The 21556-nt window shown below is 45.0% G+C and overlaps 1 protein-coding gene across 1 annotated transcript in view; it reads left to right on the forward strand.

The window, feature by feature from the left end:
• RGR (retinal G protein coupled receptor) overlaps nt 1-8663 on the forward strand; it is a 31697-nt gene extending 23034 nt beyond the window's left edge. The window contains exon 7 of the mRNA XM_073574830.1: nt 8337-8663. Within this exon, the coding sequence (XP_073430931.1) occupies nt 8337-8480 (144 nt within the window). The 3' untranslated portion in view covers nt 8481-8663. The remainder of the gene's footprint in view (nt 1-8336) is intronic.
• Nucleotides 8664-21556: the final 12893 nt, after the last annotated feature.

Genomic DNA, 21556 nt, shown 5'->3' on the forward strand with positions numbered 1-21556 from the left:
CCACCCGCTTTACTGTGTCTTCCCTGGTTGACAGTACCAGCAACTGCCGAGTCTCAGGTGCCCAGTGCACCCTACACACTTTGACCGCCTTTTTAAAAGCCTCATGCACACCTTCACTGATGCAGGCTTCTTGCATGTCTTCAGGCACCTCGATCACGCACTTGAAGGTCGTGGTATTATGAATAAGTCATCGAGGAGGATGGCAGGAATAGGCTAGGCCACCAGGAAGCCAGAAAGGTTGGTAACTTAGCAGATTTCAGACCCCTGATCCTAACAACACAACTAGCAGTAGCCGTGGGGCGTACCTACGATGCCTTAGATGCCTCGGCACAGCCGGAGAACTAACTAAGCATAAAGCAAGAAAGGTGAAATCTAATCTGCCCCGGTGTAGAACCCCAAAGAAATAGATAGTCCCCAAACATATAATGTCGGACAGACAAGATGAGGCACAAACGCAGGCAGAAAATGGACTGAGCAAATGATGGGGCCCAAACTGTCTAGATAGGATAGGAAAGGAAAGACACTGCAATCAATCAAAAACCCTAAAAAATCCAACACGTCTGATGTACAAGAAACACTGAGGTCTCACAACCTCTCCCCCACTATATCAGCATTCTGGTGTGAACTGGCAGCAAAACAAAAGAGACTAATATAATAGGGGACTGAACAAACTGACACAAGCTGTAACATAAGGAGCGGGGTCCTGCACTGCCCCAGCAGGGAGCACGCTGAACCCTCACATCAAAGCAGAAAGAGGCAAAACCAGATCATATGCAAAGGATTAGCAAATGAACAACTTAACCGAAAAATGCAGGATCAGGAAGGAGACAGCACACCTCAAAATGCACAGGAAGAAGCTAATCACCAGCAGCAACTGAGGGAAGCCTGCTCACTTATATCCTCCCAGGCAGTAACCCCTGATTTCCAATCATCGTCGTCAGGTGGCAGACTTCTCTCAGCCCGGCCAGCTCCACAACCCACAGTAACCACCAGAGGGAGCCCCGACTCAGAAGTCAGATCAAGAGAATTCACAACATCGTGGGCTTGCTCTCTTCCTGGACAGATGACTCTGGGTTTACCATGGACACTTCCCTTAATACAGTTGTCCCGACCGAGGGAATACCTTGTTCAGCTTTTAGCCCCAAATCTTCATGAGATTTCACCTCTTCGAGACCCCTTGCCAAGATAGGCACTGGCAGTTCCACTTTGTTAACACTCGGGCTCGGCCGCTGGCAGTCTTCGTCCACCAACTTCTCCCACAGAAGACCTTTTACTGCTCCTTTGAGCACTTCCATATCTTCTCTGAGGGTCTTATTCATACTTTACCACGTTGACAGGTGACCTCTGAGCTCAGAGACTTCCATCTTCAGCTCATGCACTCTGTGCTCCCTTTCTATCTTAGAGCCACAGTCACCCCCAGAGTCTGAGTCACCCCCATCAGCAGAGCGAACCCTCCAGTTACCCTCTAACCATATGTCCACTCCAGTTGTCTTATCTACCAGCTCACCATCAGTCATTCTGTGGAGCATGTCAAGGCACATCAGGTCTGTTAGTTGGGCAGACGCACCCTTTCCTCCGGTCACTCCTACATCTGACCTGTCCACCGTGTCAATGTCTGCCAGCCCTACAGTAGAGAGGCCTCCATCCTCCTGCTGTAGAGGAACTCCTCTCTCCTACTAGCCAGAGAACAGTTTAGAGTCCCAACCTATAACCATTGGACAGGACAAATTTGGGACTATCGTAACATCCTGTCCCGCAATGTCCCAGCCTGTCTCAAAAAATACCCTGGCCACTGGACAATCCTTAGTGCCCCCGTGGTTGCAAGTGACCCCAACCTTTCTGCTGGGTAGCTCAGGAGCAACCTCACTAGAGTCACCGGGCTCCCAGGGTCGACCAGACCAACCACATCTTTATTATTTATCTGGAGGCCACACCCCCATAGCATCGTGCCGAGCGGGCAGTTTACCAGGCAGACTGGACACATATAGGACATTTGCCCCTGGCAACAGTTCATATGTACCACCCCTTTTATGTCAGGATGCTCCTCCCACTTTTGGGCCACTATCCCCTTTTTGGACTCCGTCTCCCCCTGGGACTCCATACCTTTTTGGGTTACCACCCCGGTTTGGGTCACCGCCCCCTTTCGGGATTTCCCCATGTCCCCTCTACAGGCCTTCCTAGGCCCGAGTTCACCCAATACAGTTTATGTCCTTTCAGCCTTGTACTGGCCCTTTAAGCACGACACCACACCAGCTTCTGCTGGCACTGCCACAGCTCCTGCTGTCACAAATCACCAGCATCTCCGGCTGCCACTTGCAAGCAGCTGCTGGTGTCACTGCAGCTCCTGCTGCACTTTCTTCGTGGACCCGCTGATCCACAGCAATCTTTGTAATCACGCCAAGTTACCACTAGACGCTTGTCACCTTTGTGACCCCACTGAGTCACAGCAACACTTTCAGCTTTAGAGAAGAAAAAAAAACACATACACAGTCTCTCACTGACCCCGGTCAGTACAACATGAACTCCTGTCCGTCACCTGCTGGTGTCAGCCACACAGGTTCTTGGGTACCTCTTATCCACAGAGGCACCCTATAGCAACTTCTAAAACAGTTTTTCCCTGACCCCGGTCAGTATACCACATACTCCTGTCTGTTACCTGTTGGTGACAACCACACAGGTATCCCACAATTTATCAACAGTCTCTTTCTCTGACCCCGGTCAGTATCACACTGTTTTCACGACCGTTACCTGATGGCCACGCAGGTTCTCAGATCCCTCTACCGCAGAGGTATCCGACAATTCTCTCTCACTGACCCCGGTCAGCATAACCCACGGTTTTCAAGACCATCTGCTCTTCTGGCTCAGAGTCGTCAGCACTGCAACATGTGCTTCTTGGAACCATTGCCCCTAGCAACCGAATTTGTAGACCTTGTCCGTTGCCCCTAGCAACAAGGCTACAACAGTGCCCTTAGCATTCTCCACCAATTGTAAGGTAACGCCTATTGTTCATGTTGAGGACACTCACTTGGCAGTCGATTAATAGGGTCCGGCACAGGGTTTTTCCACAACCACGTCCATACGGTTTATTGTTAGATGGCAAAAACCATGGAAGCATGAAAGAAACAGTAACAGTCTTATATCAAAACAGAAGAAGTATGTAGAGCTCCACTCTCTTAGCCCTGTGTTCACACAGGCTGTGCTTTGTCCAACAATCAGGCTCTATAGCCTCACAGTTATTTCCCCCTGTCAGGGGTTACCTCTTAGTTGCTTCTTATTCAGGATGTCTGTTCCCTCCTGGGGACTGTCCCACACACACAGGCCATTATACATAGGCCTCACCCGGTCAGCGGCCTCCACATGTATGCTTCAGGAAGGCAGCACACCTTCTAGCATGTTGCCTTCCGGGACCTTCCACACAGACCAATCAGATCCATGCACTTTCTCTCATGTGACCTACCCTGGTCATCTTATATGGTCCATAGTCATGCCCATGGGTGAGATATGGATCACATGGCTATGACCTCATCGCAGGTCCTATTTCAGACACCCAGCCATACACACACATATACAGGTTTACTATGGACGTTTAGACACACGCCCCTGGGTGGGTTTGTAGGTGACTGGTTCCACCCATCTCCTCAAGCCACCTGGAAGCTTTCCCTGATACACTGTAACAAAAACCTCAGCAGTACCTGTGCTGATTAACACACATTCAAGCTTCCATCCCAGGGCCACCCACCCTGTGATAGATACCTAACGGTCATTTACCATACTGCCGTTCATCCAATCTCCATTACCACAATGGATATGCCTGTGTGCATGACCCATACAGCGCCCCCTAACTGTCACAATGGTCACTGCACAACATCATCCACAACCATCTTACACATCAACTGAAATTTTGGACCACACTTCTTTTGTAAACTGCTTCATAATTGAAGGGTGCCTTCTTCCAAAAGCAATTTTAAGATCTCTCTACAGGTGATCAACAGGATTTCAATCCGGACTCATTGCTGGCCACTTCACAGCTCTCCAGTGTTTTGTTTCCATCCATTTCTGGGTACTTCTTGAAGTATGTTTGAAGTCATTGTCCTGATGGAAGGCTTAAGACCTGGGACACAAGCCCAGCTTTTTGACCCTGGCTACTACATTGCAACCCAAAATACTTTGGTAATCTTCACATGTTATGATATCTTGCACACTGTTAAGGCATGCAGTGTAGGGGCAGCAAAACTACCCCAAACCTCCACCTCCATATTTGACTGTAGATACTGTGTTCTTTTCTTTGTAGGACTCATTCCATTTTTGGTAAGCAATAGAATGATGTGCTTTATCAAAAAGCTCTATCTTGGTCTCATATGCCTAAGATGCTTTCCAAGAAAGGTTTTGGCTTACTCACGGACATTTTGGGAAACAGTAGTCTAGCTTTTTTATGTCTCTGTGTCAGCAGTTGGGTCCTTCTGAGTCTCCTACCATGGCATTTCATTCAAATGTCGACATATGGTTTGCAATGACACTGATGCATCCTAAGCCTGCAAGACAGCTTGAATTTCTTTGGAACTTGATTGAGGCTGCTTAACCCCCAACCGAACTATCCTACATTGCAACCTTTCATCACTTTTTTCGGTTTTCCACTCAGTCATGCTGGAAAAGGAGCATGCTTTATGTAAACTGTTACCACAAAGTTTGAAGCATACAATTGTATAAAATGTCTTGGTATTAGGACTTTCCTCAAGATGCCAAGGTCAACCTCAGAACTGCATTTCATTACAAACACATCTTGCAGATCTCATTTTTTGGCAGTATCAGTTTGCAGGAAGACGGATGAGTAGAGCAGAGCTGTCAGTGTCCTGAGATGAAAGCTGCAATAGTTTTTTGTAATGACACACAGCTCTGCTCTACTTTACACAGCACATGACAGCAAACAGGTTACAAAGGAAAGTAGTGCTGTGTGTCATTACATGTCTCACAGGAGAAGCCTGTTCTCACCTTCTATGGGGGCGAGTTCTTTTCTACCCAACATGATGCCTCATGCTTCTACTTGGGCCACATCATACAGAGGAAAAAGTACACGCCCTATAGAGGAATCTCTGCTAATACCCTTTTAGATTTAGCATAAATTAGGATCTCTAGTCTGCTAGCTAATATCTCCTCAATGGACATGAGAAATTACTAAATAAAATCTATGTTTTATTCAGCTGTTTAGCCACTGTTCCATGATTTGAAAAGTAGGAATAGAAATGCAGCTCTCACCCATATCCTTCAAATTAAAAGTCCTTTATTCTACACACATGGACAGCACTCTTTGTGGCGAGCTTGTAAAAACAGGGGCTAAATCCCTTATTTAACCCCTGTTTTTATTTGCTTGCCACAAAGAATAATGTCCATGTGTGTGTGGAATAAAGGACTTTTAATTTGAAGGATATGGGTGAGTGCTGCATTTCTATTCCTACTTTTTGAATTTATGCTATACTTTGAGCTGTGCACCACCCAGATAAATCCTGTAAGAAGTTGTATATGGATGGCCATCTATACCAATATTTGTAGATCAAAAAGCTGGTGCCGCTAAACTCCTCTATGTATTACATCATTTGGCCAGCAACATGTTAAAACTGGTGAAAGGCCATCTTTAAGACTAATGAGATTACATTAGAGGTGCCCCCCTGAAGCTTCTTTTGCAGTTATTTTGTTCTGATGGTAATGCCTGGTATAGCTTGGATGTCTGCAAAGTAGGATCACCAGAGTATAGGCAACTTTTATGCACAATGGACCTAAAAACCTGACAGCCTCGCTCTGTACCTTTATATGGTCTGCCACTGCCACTCAGTGTACGAGATGTAAGGATATAGAGCCGATCTCCTGGTCTAACTTCTTGCATAATTAGAAAATGCTAAGTATAAAGCACACATGACTCACACCTTTCAGATAGGGTCCATGTGATATATACTTCATATGCTTTTAGTTAGAGGGCTCCTATCACCATAAAAATGCAGTCCAATCTGCAGGCATCATATTATACAGTAAGGAGATCTGAGCAAATTGATATATAGTTTTGTGAGAAAAGATTCAAATAGAAGGTCCAACCTGCTGATCTTTTCTATGTTACTTTTAGCTTCAACAAGTAGTTTTTGATTATATCCTTTACTTAAAAATTTTGTTGTAAGTATCCATGATTCCTTATCATAATATTTAGGACTAGAGCAATTTCTATGCAACCTAATTTATTGGCTTCAGGGCACATTAATCAACTAGGTAGGTGACAGTAATCCATGGAAAAATAACTATTGGAGCCTGTAGAGTCATTATTGGCACAGCTTTTCATTTGTCCTTCTTTAATATATATATACTGTATATACATACATATATACACTCACTGGCCACTTTATTAGGTACACCTGTCCAACTGTGTGTTAAGACTTAATTTCTAATCAGCCAATCACATGGCGGCAACTCAGTGCATTTAGGCATGTAGACATGGTCAAGACAATCTCCTGCAGTTCAAACCGAGCATCAGTATGGGGAAGAAAGGTGATTTGAGTGCCTTTGAACGTGGCATGATTGTTGGTGCCAGAAGGGCTGGTCTGAGTATTTCAGAAACTGCTGATCTACTGGGATTTTCACGCACAACCATCTCTAGGGTTTACAGAGAATGGTCCGAAAAAGAAAAAAAATCCAGTGAGGGGCAGTTCTGTGACCGGAAATGCCTTGTTGATGCCAGAGGTCAGAGGAGAATGGGCATACTGGTTCGAGCTGATAGAAAGGCAACAGTGACTCAAATTGCCACCCGTTACAACCAAGGTAGGCAGAAGAGCATCTCTGAACGCACAGTGCGTCGAACTTTGAGGCAGATGGGCTACAGCAGCAGAAGACCACACTGGGTACCACTCCTCTCAGCTAAGAACAGGCATCTGATGGCTACTTTCAGCAGGATAATGCGCCATGTCATAAAGCTCGATTCATCTCAGATTGGTTTCTTGAACATGACAATGAGTTCACTGTACTCAAATGGCCTCCTCAGTCACCAGATCTCAATCCAATAGAGCATCTTTGGGATGTGGTGGAACGGGAGATTCGCATCAGGGATGTGCAGCCGACAAATCTGCGCCAACTGTGTGATGCCATCATGTCAATATGGTCCAAAATCTCTGAGGAATGCTTCCAGCACCTTGTTGAATCTCTGCCACGATGAATTGAGGCAGTTCTGAAGGCAAAAGGGGGTCCAACCCGTTACTAGCATGGTGTACCTAATAAAGTGGCCAGTGAGTGTATATATATATATATATATATATATATATATATATTTAGATAGTTTTTTAAGGAAATGTTTTTTATTCGCAAGTTTAATTCCGATAAAAGCCTGAAATTTTTTTAATTTAGCGTCAGGGGCATACTTTAGACCTTTATTTAATAACCATTCATTATGTTTCAATGCATACTTACTAAGATTGAAAATTGTTTGGCTATCAGTATTTATTTCTTAGGATTTCTTTTGGGTGAGTTTCCCCTCTGCAGCCCCTCCGACTAGTGATGAGCGAGTATACTCTTTGCTTGGGTCTCCCCGAGCATGCTCGGGTGATCTCCAAGTATTTTGGTGTGCTCGGAGATTTAGTTTTCATCGCCTCAGCTGCATGATTTGCGAATGCAAGACAGGCTGATTTCATGTGTGGAATGCCTGCTTGTTAGGTAATCGTCACATGTATTCAGCCTGTCTAGAAGTCGCAAATCATTCAGCTGAGACAACAAAAAATAAATCTCTGAGCAACAATGTGCATTGAAATGTGACCATGCTCGTGCGCAGTATGCTTTGCCCATCTGAGGGCAAAGCCAAAAATCAGTAGTGTGCATGGGTGCAAAATACTTCCAGGACACAAGAAACAACTGCGTATGCCTGCACATGCGCACTACTGATTTTCGACTTTGCCCTCAGTTGGGCAAAGCATACTGGTCACGCGCGAGGTTGCATTTCAATGGCCACACCCAAAATATGTACACGATCTACGATCTTCACAGCGAAGAATGCGTACAGCAAGCCGAGGAGGGGTAGAGTGATGGAATAGAGGCAACGCCCATTGGACTGGACCAAACAGATTAACATACAGCGTGGGATAAATAAAAAAGGTTTTTATGGGTGATACATGGGAAGTCAGGGGGTTTCAAAACGAGCTGTAGAGCGCATAGCTGACACTCAATTAAATGATATTTTTACCTGGTAGGCCAAAAAAGTACTGACAGGTTCCTTTTAACTAGTGGAGGAATTATGTGATTAATGTTAACACATTTAAAGATTAACTTCACTTGCTAGTTCTGCTGAAATGCATACACCTGTCTCTTCACAGATGCCTGCTCTATTGGCAAAGATGTCTCCAGCAGTGAATGCCTATGTTTATGGACTCGGAAATGAGAACTACAGAGGAGGAATTTGGCAGTTTCTTACGGGACAAAAAATAGAAAAAACTGAAACTGATAACAAATCAAATTAACTTATTGTGGAGAATTCACCTTGCTTTAATGGACAGTAAGAAATGATGCGGCCAATATTCAGTTAACCTGTAGAGTGCAGTGTCTCCAGATATCCTGTGGAAGTGACAAACACTTTTGTTTAATACAGTACAAACTTCCTGATTCAGTAAAATCTGCAGGTACAATAAAAATTGGCAACTGTGTACAGTCTTGATTTTGCTTTGTACTATGCCACAGCTATACAAACTTAAAGAGCCAATTTACCAGACAATTTTATATATTTAGACCATAAATTAACTGGCTTCTCCCCGGGTGATAACAATTTTTTGTGCAGTTCTTGCCCTCATAAACCATAAAGATGGGATGCCCAGTGCACTTATCTTTAGATCACTTGTAATTCAGGATGACAGAATCTGCTCCTCACTGCTCCCTCCTCCCATCATGGACATTGCATCACACACCACTGTGCATCTCCCCCTGTGAATAACAGCCAGTCTGAGAAGAGGGGACATGGCCATCCCCCTGTTTTCAGGAGACTGGCTGATAGTAATTGCAGTGAGATGCAAACTTCTGCAACATCCCAGATAGAGGGGTGAGGGGCATTATCAGGGGGCCACACCAGCCCCCTGATAATGTCTCCCTGTCTGCAGATTGAGGTGAGAGGGTGTGGTGGGGGAGTGACCTGCCACCAACTCTAGTAGCAGCCAGCCACCTGATAATGTCTCTGTGTCTGCAGTCTAGGGTGAGGGGGGTGTAGTCTGTCCCCCTTTGGATTCAAGTATCTGCCAACCCCCTGATAATGTTGCATTGTCTTCAGTCTGAAGTAAGGATGTGTAGCCAATCCCCCTTACTCCCCTGGCTTTTACCAACAGCCAGCCCCTTGATCATTTTTCCTTCTGGACTACTGCATGGCTACTGGCAGTGAAAAGGCCATGCCTCCACTATGCTCCCTCACCTTGGACTGCAGACAGGAAGACATTATCAGATGGCTAGTGTGACAGGAGCTGCTCCTCACTGCTCATCCCTCCATCTGGGAAATTACAGAAATGTGCAGCTCCATGCTGCTACTATCAGCCAGTCTCCTGATATTAGCTGCATCTCTGTAAAGAGCAGGGGGCGTGACCATGCCCCCTCTTCTAAGATGGACTGTTACTCACAGCAGGGAGCTGCACACTGGTGTGCAATGTATTGTCCCAGACAGGTGGGGGAGCAGCTCCTGTCACACTGAATTACAAGTGTTCTAAAGAAAGTAAAAGTGCACTGGCCATTTTATCTTTTTAGTTTATGAGGGCAGAGACTTTGCAAAACATTTTTTAATCTCCCTGGAGTACCCCTTTAAACCTTTGCCTTAGCCTTACTCTACTTACGGTCTACTCTTGGCATGGCACATTGGGGATTACAGTACTTTTCTAAAGTAGATAAAGTAGTTACAGTGGAGAACTACAACTGAAAAATCATCATACTAGCCATTACATGTAATATTATGAAAAAATATTACAAATTAAATTATCAGGATATTAAAGGGAACCTGTCATCTGTATATAAGTCCTATATGAATTTTGAAAGATCGATATATATTGTGATTTTGACATAGCTAGGTTAAACTACGATATTTCAATGCAGTTTTTTGGCATAAAAGCTTTGATAAATCGGGGCCAATGTTTATTGTTGCAGATTCCCATTATTTATTTTACCTAGCAATGGCATACAGCCAATGGTGGTAGGCAAAGTGGTTGCTGTGGGGCCTGTGAACTATAGTGGGCCTGGTGCCAGTGCAGGTGAAAGTATAATTGAAATAAACGATGAAAGAGGGAGCATCAGCTGACGCCTCCTCCTCAGTCTTTCTTCCTCTGCATCTGACGCCTCGACACAGGGGGCACAATGACGTCACTACATGGTGCCCGTTACGGTGAGACATGCAGCTCACTGCAGAGACCAATGTGATGAGGGAACAAGGAGGATAGTTGAGTATTGTACTTTTTTAATTCTGGTGGCCATAATACTGTATGGAGGACTATGGGAAGTGCAATATAGTGTATGGAGGACGATGGGGAATGCAATATATTGCATGGAGAACTATGGAGAGTGCATTATACTGTAAGGAGGACTATAGGGAGTAGATTATACTGTATGGAGGACTATGGGAAATGCATTACACTGTATGGAGGACTTTAAAGAGTTCACTACACAGTATGGAGAACTATAGGGTTGCATTATACTACATGGAATATTAAGAGGGGCTATTATGCTATATGGTGGACTATGGGGTTGTATTAATCTATATGGAGGATTATGGAGTGGCCACCACACTATATGGAGAACTATAGGATGCATTATACTCTATAAAGTTCTATGGGGAGTGCATTATACTATATAGAGAACTGTGAGGTGCATTATACTGCAGAAAAAGTCTATTGGGGTGCATTTTACTGTATGTAGGACTATTGGGAGTGCATTATACTACAGTGGCATGTACAAATTTGGGCACCCTAGGTCAAAATTACTGTAATTGTGAACAGTTAATCAAGGTGAACATGATGTAATCTCTAAAAAGGGCTAAAGTTAAAGATGACACTTTTTTTGTATTTTCTATTTTAGGCAAGGAAAAAACATATATTGTCATTTTTTACATTTTAAAAATTACAACAAGGCAAATGGGCTGATGCAAAAGTTTGGGCACCCTTGTAGATTTATGAGCTCAGATAACGTTGACCAAGGTTTCAGACCTTAATTAACCTATTAGGGATATGGCTTGTTCACTATCATCATTAGGAAAGACCAGGCGATGCTAATTTCCCAGCTTTATAAAAACCCAACCTCCTCTAACCTTGTGCCACAAAGCAACAGCCATATGTTCTTCTAAGCAGTTGCCTAGCACTCTGAAAATGAAAATGGTGGAGGCCCATAAATCAGGAGAGGGCTATAAAAAGATAGGAAAGCGTTTTGAATTTGCTTTTTCCTCAGTTTTGAAAGACCAAGCAAAATTTCAGTGAGAGCTGCTCGCAGGATTGCTTTAGAGGCAAATCAGAATCCCTGTTTGACTGCAAAAGGCCTTCCGGAAGATTTAGCAGACTCTGGAATTGTGGAACATTGTTCTACTTTTCAGAAACACCTGCACAAATAAGGCCTTCACAGATGAATCATTAGAAGGAAACCTCTACTGCATCTTCACCATAAAATTCAGAGTCAGAAGTAAGCAAAAGAACATCTAAATAAACCTGATTAATTTTGGAAACAAGTCCTGCGGACCGATGAGGTTAAGATAGAACTCTTTGGCCACAATAATCAATGGTATGTGTGGAGAAAAGAGTGCAGAGAGTTTCAGAAAAAGAACATCTCGTCAACCATTAAGCAAAGGGATGGATCAATCATACGGTAAGTGCCGGAATTGGGCTGTGTTGCAGTCAATGATATGGGAACATTTCAAGGGTAGAGAGTAGAATGGATTCAACAAAATTTTAGCAAATTCTTGATGCAAACAAAACACCATCTGTTAAAAGAAACTGAAGTTGGAAAGAGGATGGCTTCTACAAATGGATAATGATCAGAGACAGGCAAGCACTAAAATGGTTGGATGCTCGTTTCTCGAACCAAGCAATTTCTAATGCTTGGGTGTTCGTTTCGAGTAACAAGTATAATGGGAGTCAATGGAAAATCCGAGCATTTTTCCGGAAGACCCTAAAGGAGGTCTGGGGGCAGTGAAAAGGTTAAAAGTGATAAAAGAGATTAATGGAAGGAGAACAGCATGAGGAAGATCCCTGGAAGCATCTCTTAAGGCCTGAGTCACACTAGAGAGAAATACGGACGAGTGCTATGCGATAAAAAAAATCGCATAGCAGTCGGACCAATGTTAATTTATGGGGCAGCTCCCATCATGCATTTTTTTCTCGCCCATATTATACGTGTGGAGGAAATCGCAGCATGCTGCGATTTGCACCGTATTACGGCCGAGACTCGCCAATGCAAGTCTATGGGGGCGAGAAAAAACAGATTACACATGGACCATGTGTGTGACTTGCGAGAAATACGCACCGGTGTCCTTTAGAAAAGCCGACAATTCAGTGCGCTATACTGTAAAATTACACTGACAGGTTAAAATAGAATAGATAGAATATATGCATACACATAGTATAGGTATATACTGTGTATATATATATTTGTCATTGACACACAGATATATATATTTATATTTCATAGAGATATACAGTCATATGTAAAAGTTTGGGCACCCCTATTAATGTTAACCTTTTTTCTTTATAACAATTTTGGTTTTTGCAACAGGTATTTCAGTTTCATATACCTAATAACTGATGGACTCAGTTATATTTCTGGATTCAAATGAGGTTTATTGTACTAACAGAAAATGTGCAATCTGCATTTAAACAAAATTTGACCGGTGCAAAAGTATGGGCACCCTTATCATTTTCTTGATTTGAACACTCCTAACTACTTTTTACTGACTTTCTGAAGCACTAAATTGGTTTTGTAACCTCATTGAGCTTTGAACTTCATAGCCAGGTGTATCAAATCATGAGAAAAGGTATTTAAAGTGGCCACTTGCAAGTAGTTCTCCTATTTGATTCTCCTATGAAGAGTGGCATCATGGGCTCCGCAAAACAACTCTCAAATGATCTGAAAACAAAGATTATTCAACATAGCTTTTCAGGGGGAAGGATACAAAAAGTTGTCTCAGAGATTTAACCTGTCAGTTTCCACTGTGAGGCATATAGTAAGGAAATGGAAGAACACAGGTACAGTTCTTGTTAAGCCTAGAAGTGGCAGGCCAAGAAAAATATCAGAAAGGCAGAGAAGAAGAATGGTGAGAACAGTCAAGGACAATCCACAGACCACCTCCAAAGACCTGCAGCATCATCTTGCTACAGATGGTGTCACTGTGCATCGGTCAACAATACAGCGCACTTTGCACAAGGAGAAGCTGTGTGGGAGAGTGATGCGAAAGAAGCCGTTTCTGCAAGCACGCCACAAACAGAGTCGCCTGAGGTATGCAAAAGCACATTTGGACAAGCCAGTTACATTTTGGAAGAAGGTCCTGTGAACTGATGAAACAAAGATTGAGTTGTTTGGTCATACAAAAAGGCGGTATGCATGCGCTGTATTGTTGACCGATGCACAGTGACACCATCTGCAGCAAGATGATGCTGCAGGTCTTTGGAGGTGGTCTGTGGATTGTCCTTGACTGTTCTCACCATTCTTCTTCTCTGCCTTTCTGATATTTTTCTTGGCCTGCCACTTCTGGGCTTAACAAGAACTGTACCTGTGTTCTTCCATTTCCTTACTATGTTCCTCACAGTGGAAACTGACAGGTTAAATCTCTGAGACAACTTTTTGTATCCTTCCCCTGAAAAGCTATGTTGAATAATCTTTGTTTTCAGATCATTTGAGAGTTGTTTTGAGGAGCCCATGATGCCACTCTTCATAGGAGAATCAAATAGGAGAACTACTTGCAAGTGGCCACTTTAAATACCTTTTCTCATGATTTGATACACCTGGCTATGAAGTTCAAAGCTCAATGAGGTTACAAAACCAATTTAGTGCTTCAGGAAGTCAGTAAAAAGTAGTTAGGAGTGTTCAAATCAAGAAAATGATAAGGGTGACCATACTTTTGCACCGGTCAAATTTTGTTTAAATGCAGATTGCACATTTTCTGTTAGTACAATACACCTCATTTGAATCCAGAAGTATAACTGAGTCCATCAGTTATTAGACATATGAAACTGAAATAGCTGTTGCAAAAACCAAAATTGTTATAAAGAAAAAAGGTTAACATTAATAGGGGTGCCCAAACTTTTACATATGACTGTAGATAGCAGAATAGGTGAAAATTCAATTGTCGGCACCTGACCGCTGACGTCCCTTTGGCTGTGCAGACTCCCTGCCTGACCCCCGGTGAACTGACAGTGTAGGAAAATGTTAAGAAACTTTCCCACGCTAATCAGTTCATCTCCGGTCAGGTGGGGAGGCTGCGCAGGCAGATTCTCAGTCATTCCTCCATGGTTTACAGCCGCTTGCATTAGCAATTCTCCCAGTTGTAAACTATTTAACCCCTTCAGATGGATTGCAGCGTGGGACCTGACTGTAAGGCGGATAGGTTTGGGATATTGTTGCTTTTTTATTTGGGATTTTTTACAGGAGAACGATGGCTTTGAATTGATTGGGAGTGTAATAAAGATGTAAAAAATGTGTGTTTATTTCATTAAAAGTCTTAATTATTAATGTGTGTGTGTGTGTGTTTTTTAACCCTTTCAGACAAGTGGATTAATAATGGATAGATGTGTTATTGACACCACGCCATTACTAACCAGGCTTAATGTCACCTTACAATAGCAAGGTGACATTAACCTGTTATTACACCAAATGCCACCCGCTACAAGGCAATGGGAAGAGACACGGTAAGTGCCGGAATTGGAGCATCTTACAGATGCGCCTTTTCTGGGGTGGTTGGGGGCAGATTTTTTTTTAGCCAGGGGGGCCCAAAAACAATGGTCCCTCTCTAGGCTATTAATATCTGCCCTCAGTCACTGGCTTGCCTTCTCTTGGGGAGAATATTGGGCTGGAGCCCACGCCAGTCTTTCCGTGAATTAATCCTTTAATTTAGAAGAATATTTAGAATTGAGAGTCCTCAGTGGTTGATACCTTTTAATGGCTAACTGAAAAGATGGTAACACATTGAAAGCTTTCAAGACTACTCAGGTCTCTTCATCAGGCTAGACTAATGCAACATCTGAAGAATCACATGTTTATACACAAAACAGCACAGAAATAACGGCAATAGATAAGACAAGTGATGTGAAGCAGAATTGTCATTATGGGAGAGGGATAAGCATAAATATTGGAACAGTTCATAGATAAGCAGTGTGAAGGTTTTATTGCCCTCTGATTGTGGTCTAGTTCTTTGCTGTGTAATGACCCCAGAAGGTCTGAAGAGCAAATTCCTTAATTGATGTAAAAATACATAAATCCATGAGACACATTCATTCCTGTATGAATGACAATGAGAGTGTTAAAAGTTTTCATAAATTTGTATTCAGAAACTCTTCTGTCTCTCTGAGACTTGAAGTTACCTTTTAATACAAGTAATTTAATGTCCATCATGCTATTGCCAGGGATACAAAAATGTTTTGCCACAAGTAGATCCATTCTTTTTTCTCTTATTGTGTGACGATGAGAATTCATCCTTGTTCTCAGTTTTTGCCCTGTCTCCCCCCAAATACAGTCCCCCAGTTGGACATTTAGTACAAATAATTAGGTACACCACATTAGATGTGATGCAGGTGAAAGTACCTGGGATCTTGTAGTCCTGATGTGAGTTGGGGATCTTTATCTTGTCCGTGGTCATTATAAATGGACAGGTTTTACATTTGTTCTGGTTGCAAGGAAAGGTTCCTGCTGGATATTGACTTAACCCCTTCACGACCTTTGACGCCACATATGAGTCATGAAAAGTCGTGCCAGAACGACCCATGACGCCTATGCGGTGTCATGAAAAGATCTCTCTCCTGCGGGTCGGGTGTGCGGGTTCAATGAAAGTTCACCCGACCTGCCGGTACAGGGGGACCTAGACTTGACCCCCGGGGGGGTGGCTTTGCCCCCCCGGGGATACGATCACTCCCAGTGACCTTTTTGTCACCCCCTCACATCTGATTGGAGCTAGCGTACATGTGACGCTAGCCCTCCAATCAGATGTGGAGGGGCGGAGTAAAATCATGGCTGCCTCGTTCCTCAACTTCATCCCATCCGTGGAAGCCGAGGAACGAGGTGCCAGACTGCCGCCCTGACCTGCGATCACCGCCGCTGCCGCCGCTTTCACCTGCCGCAGCCGCTGTCATCGCCGCTGCCAGCAATGCCCTCCGGTAGTATATCTCTCTCCTCCGCTGCCTAATTCCAGCCCCTCCCACCTCCGCTCACTCACCCCTGCCCCCGGATCATCTCCTGCTCCCTTGATCCTCCCCCAGCACCCCCGATCTCCCCCAGCACCCCCGATCATCCACCTGCTGTTTCCACGTCTGCCAGCTCCTCAGCCGCCTACTGCCTCCTGTGCCTGAGAGCCCCCTCCTGTGCCCCAGTGATCACCCTCATTAACCCCTGCCCCCCTGATTAACCCCTGCCCCCCTAAATAACCCATGCCCCCCTGATTAACCCCTGCCCCCCTGATTAACCCCTGCTGCTGCAGGTTTTTATTTCATTATCTCCTCAGCCACCTCCTGCCCCCCCTGTGCCTGACAGCCCCCATGTGCCCTGGTGATCCCCCAGCACCCCTGTTCACCCCCCAGCACCCCTGATCATCCCCCAGCACCCCTGATCATCCCCCAGCACCCCTGATCCTCCCCCATCACCCCCGATCTCCCCCAGCACCCCCGATCATCCACCTGCTGTTTCCAGCTCTACCAGTTCCTCAGCCACCTACTGCCTCCTGTTCCCCCTCCTGTGCCCCAGTGATCACCCTCATTAACCCCTGCCCCCCTGATTAACCCCTGCCCCCCTGATTAACTCCTGCTGCTGCAGGTTTTTATTTCCTTATCTCCTCAGCCACCTCCTTCCCTCAGTGCCTGACAGCCCCTGGTGATCCCCCAGCACCCCTGATCATCCCCCAGCACCCCTGATCTTCCCCTAGCACCCCTTATCATCCCCCAGCACCCCATATCATCCCCCAGCACCTCTGATCATCCCCCAGCACCGCTGATCATTTCCCCTGCTGCTGCAGGCTCCTCAGCCGCCTCCTGTGCCTAACAGCCCCCTCCTGCCCCCCGTGATCACCCCTCAGCCCTAGTGATCACCCCCATCAACCCCTGATCAACCCCTGCCCCCCTTATTAACCCCTGCTGATGTTTTTTACATCCATCTCCTCAGCCACCTCCTGCCCGCCTCGCACCTGACTGCTTCCTTCTGCCCCTGGTGATCACCCCCTGCACCCCTGATCATCCCCCTGCACCCCTGATCATCCCCCTGCACCCCTGATCATCCCCCTGCACCCCTGATCACACCCACTATTGCTGCCGCCGCTGGTTCCATCTCCACCTAATTCTCCTCAGCATCCTCCTGCGCCTGACAATATTTTAATCCCTCTCTGCCAGAGCTACCGTCGCTTGCGGTACCGTGCGCAGAAACCAGAGGGGTCTCCCTTTGCCACTAATTGAGCAGCCTCTCCGAAAGGGTGAGACCCGAGCCCAATGTAGCGGCAACATGCTTGTCGTCAAGTTCAAAGACAACAGAGACGTCTTTGTCTTGACCACAATCCATGGTCCCGGCACCACGACCACCACCGTTCGAGGTACCCCAGCACTGGTCCACAAACCAGACTGTGTCCTGGTGTACAACCATCATATGGGGGGAGTTGATCTTTCTGATCAAGTCCTCCAGCCCTATAGTGCCATGTGGAAGGCGAAGGTGTAGTACAAAAAACTGGCTGTGCACCTCGTACAAATGGCACTGTATAACGCATGCGTGCTATCACGATGTCTAGGCCAGAACCACTCCTTCCTTGAGTTCCAGGAGGCGGTGATAAAGGCCATGATTTTAGGAGAGGAGGACGGAGCGCGCCCAAGCACCCCTGGAACTCAAGTTTCCCATATGGTACCAGGGCAACATTTTCCCCGTGAGGAGAGAAAAAAAAGTGCCGGGTATGCTATAAAAGGGGGACAAGAAGGGAAACTCGTTTCCAATGTGAAACGTGTCCCAACAAACCTGGACTGTGTTTGAATGAATGCTTCAGAATTCATCACACGTCCATGGACTAAACACATCCTGACACTCCACTACCGAACTCACCCACACCAGCCTGACATACACAACACCACACACACCAACCTGACGTACACTACACCACACACCAACCTGACGTACACTATGCCACACACACCAACCTGATGTAGTATCAAGTTGGTATGTGTGGCGTAGTGTACGTCAGGTTGGTGTGTGTGTGTGGCGTAGTGTACGTCAGGTTGGTGTGTGTGTGGTGTATACAATACCACACACACCAACCTGACGTACACTACACCACACACACCAACCTGACATACACTACGCCACACACCAACCTGATGTAGTGTCAGGTTGGTATGTGTGGCGTAGTGTTCGTCAGGTTGGTGTGTGTGTGGCGTAGTGTACATCAGGTTGGTGTGTGTGTGTGGTGTATGCTACACCACACACACCAACCTGACGTACACTGCAGCACACACACCAACCTGACATACACTACGTCACACACACCAACCTGATGTAGTGTCAGGTTGGTATGTGTGGCGTAGTGTACGTCAGGTTGGTGTGTGAGTGTGGCGTAGTGTATGTCAGGTTGGTGTGTGTGTGTGGTGTATACTACACCACACACACACCAACCTGACGTACACTACAGCACACACCAACCTAACATACACTATGCCACACACACCAACCTGATGTAGTGTCAGGTTGGTATGTGTGGCGTAGTGTACGTCAGGTTGGTGTTTGTGTGTGGCGTAGTGTACGTCAGGTTGGTGTGTGTGTGTGTGGTGTATGCTACATCACACACACCAACCTGACGTACACTACAGCACACACCAACCTGACATACACTACGCCACACACACAAACCTAATGTAGTGTGGCAGGTTGGTGTGTGTGGCGTAGTGTACGTCAGGTTGGTGTGTGTGTGGGTGTGTGGTGCATACCCTACCACACACACCAACCTGATGTACACTACATACTTTCCATAAGCGACCTGATGTCCGCTAATGATTGGAGCTAACTTTCCATTCAAAAGTCAAATGGCGCTCCTTCCCTTCTGGGCCCTGCCGTGCGCCCAAACAGTGGTTTATGGCCACATATGAGGTATCGGTGTACTCAGGAGAAATTGCCCAGTAAATTTTATTATCCATTTTATCCTGTTGCCCAGGTGAAAATGAAAAAATTGATGCTAAAAAAAAATTTTGTTGGAAAAATTGAAATGTCCATTTTTTCCTTCCATGTTGCTTTAGCTCCAGTGAAGCACCTGAAGGGTTAATAATCTTCTTCAATGTAGTTTTGAGTAGCTTGAGGCATGCAGTTTTTAGAATGGTGTTACTTTTGGGTATTTTCTGCCATATAGACCCCTCAAAGTGACTTAAAATGTGAGGTGGTCCATAAAAAAAATGGTTTTGTAAATTTTGTTGTAAAAATGAGAAATCACTGGTCAACTTTTAACCCTTATAACGTCCTAACAAAAAAAAAAATTGTTTCCAAAATTGTGCTGATGTAAAGTAGACATGTTGGAAATGTTATTTATTAATTAGTTTGTGTCACATAACTCTCTGGTTTAACAGAATAAAAATTCAAAATTTGAAAATTGCGAAATTTGCAACATTTTCACCAAATTTCCATTTTTTTCACAAATAAACGCAAAAAGTTTCGACCCAAATTTACCACTAACATGACGCCCAATATGTCACGAAAAAACAATCTTAGAATCGCTAGGATGCGTTGAAGCGTTCCTGAGTTATTACCTCATAAAGGGACACTGGTCAGAAATGCAAAAAATGGCCAGGTCATTAAGGTCAAAATAGGCTGGGTCGTGAAGGGGTTAAAGGGCCACTTAATATGGTGGTAATGGTGGTTTCCGAAAAGAGCCACTCCTTGGCTGGGTTCTTCCCTGGAGAAAGATCTGGCTAGTCCCGTGTTTGAGACTCTTAAATGAGGCTCCACGGACTTTATTTGCATATTCGTATTTCCCAGGGAGCAATGCACCTAGGATTTCACTGATTGAGCGCCTTTGCCGGCTGCCGCAGTGTTTTCTTTGACTGGTCTCCCTGAGGTTAGTGATTGTTTCGTGATGTTGGTCTACTAGGCATTGCTCCCACCTAGCCAGAATCCTACTCCACACTGATGAGGGGCAACACCCCGAAACAGCTGTCTGTGGATGGATACCTGGCCTTGGTATTTCCCTTGTCATATCTGTAAACTCATAAAGAGCTGGATATTGACTTAAAGGGCCACTTAATATGGTGGTAATGGTGGTTTCCGAAAGGAGCCACTCCTTGGCTGGGTCCTTCCCTGGAGGAAGATCAGGCTAGTCCCGTGTTTGAGACTCTTAAATGAGGCTCCACGGACTTTATTTGCATAAAAGTGTATTTGTGCTACTCCTATACTCAAAAAATCTCTGCCACAGTGCAAAACCTGCCAATAATTAAAAGTAGTGGAATCCATACACTACTGAAGGCATCAACTGGATTGCCTCGTAAAAAATTAACAAAGTGTGCATGTGTTACTTCTACACTCATAAAAGCTTTACACAAATTGGAAAGCCAGGAAAAATTATAAGGAGGGTCATCCATAGACCCAGGAAGGCAGTTGAGCACCTTGTCCAAGCATGGTACATGTGTGACATTGCTAAGCTTCACAGCCGCCTTCAGGTTGCTCCCATTATCACACACAACCATGCATGGTTGCAGGTTTAGTGGCGACAGCTAGAGATCTGTCTGTTATTCCTTTCACAAACTCTGCTGTGTTGTGTGTTTTATCTCCTAGACAAATTAGCTTCAGCAGAGTCCGTTGCCGCTTCCCTGGGGCAGTGCTGCAGAGCTTCCAGCTTCTGGATGATGCCGACGATGCGCTCTGATATAGCACATCAGAGATGGAGGATTAGCAGGCCTCCACAATGTTCACCCAGTGTGCCATCATGGAAATGTAGGGTCTCTGGTCACAAGCGCTTGTTCACATGTCAGTCGTTAAAAGGACAATCCCAGTAACCCCATTGTCAAGGGCACAAGTGATGTTAGTGGACACTTGCTGGTACAAGGCGGGGATGTCACAATGAGAGAAATAGTGGTGGCAGGGGACCGAGTACCAAGAGACCAAATTTGTACACCTATAGCGGAAATTTTATTTTTTTTTATATCAAACCCACAAAATTTCACACAAACCATGTTCTACAGTATATTTGACAATAGTCAATTTTTAAACAACCAAATTTCTACACCTGCAGCAGGCGAATTTTGTTTGTTTTTTCTTTATTTCAAACTGTCAAAGATTGCAGCCTGGGATGTCACCCTTTTTATATTGGTTATTCATCGCCACCAGACAGGTCTGAGACTCCTGGAGTCTAGAGGTAGCCAGAGGTGCTGCTAAG

This window comes from Dendrobates tinctorius, unplaced genomic scaffold (genome assembly GCF_039654945.1).
Source record: "Dendrobates tinctorius isolate UK_male_01 unplaced genomic scaffold, ASM3965494v1 ptg000040l, whole genome shotgun sequence".
Taxonomy (NCBI): domain Eukaryota; kingdom Metazoa; phylum Chordata; class Amphibia; order Anura; family Dendrobatidae; genus Dendrobates; species Dendrobates tinctorius.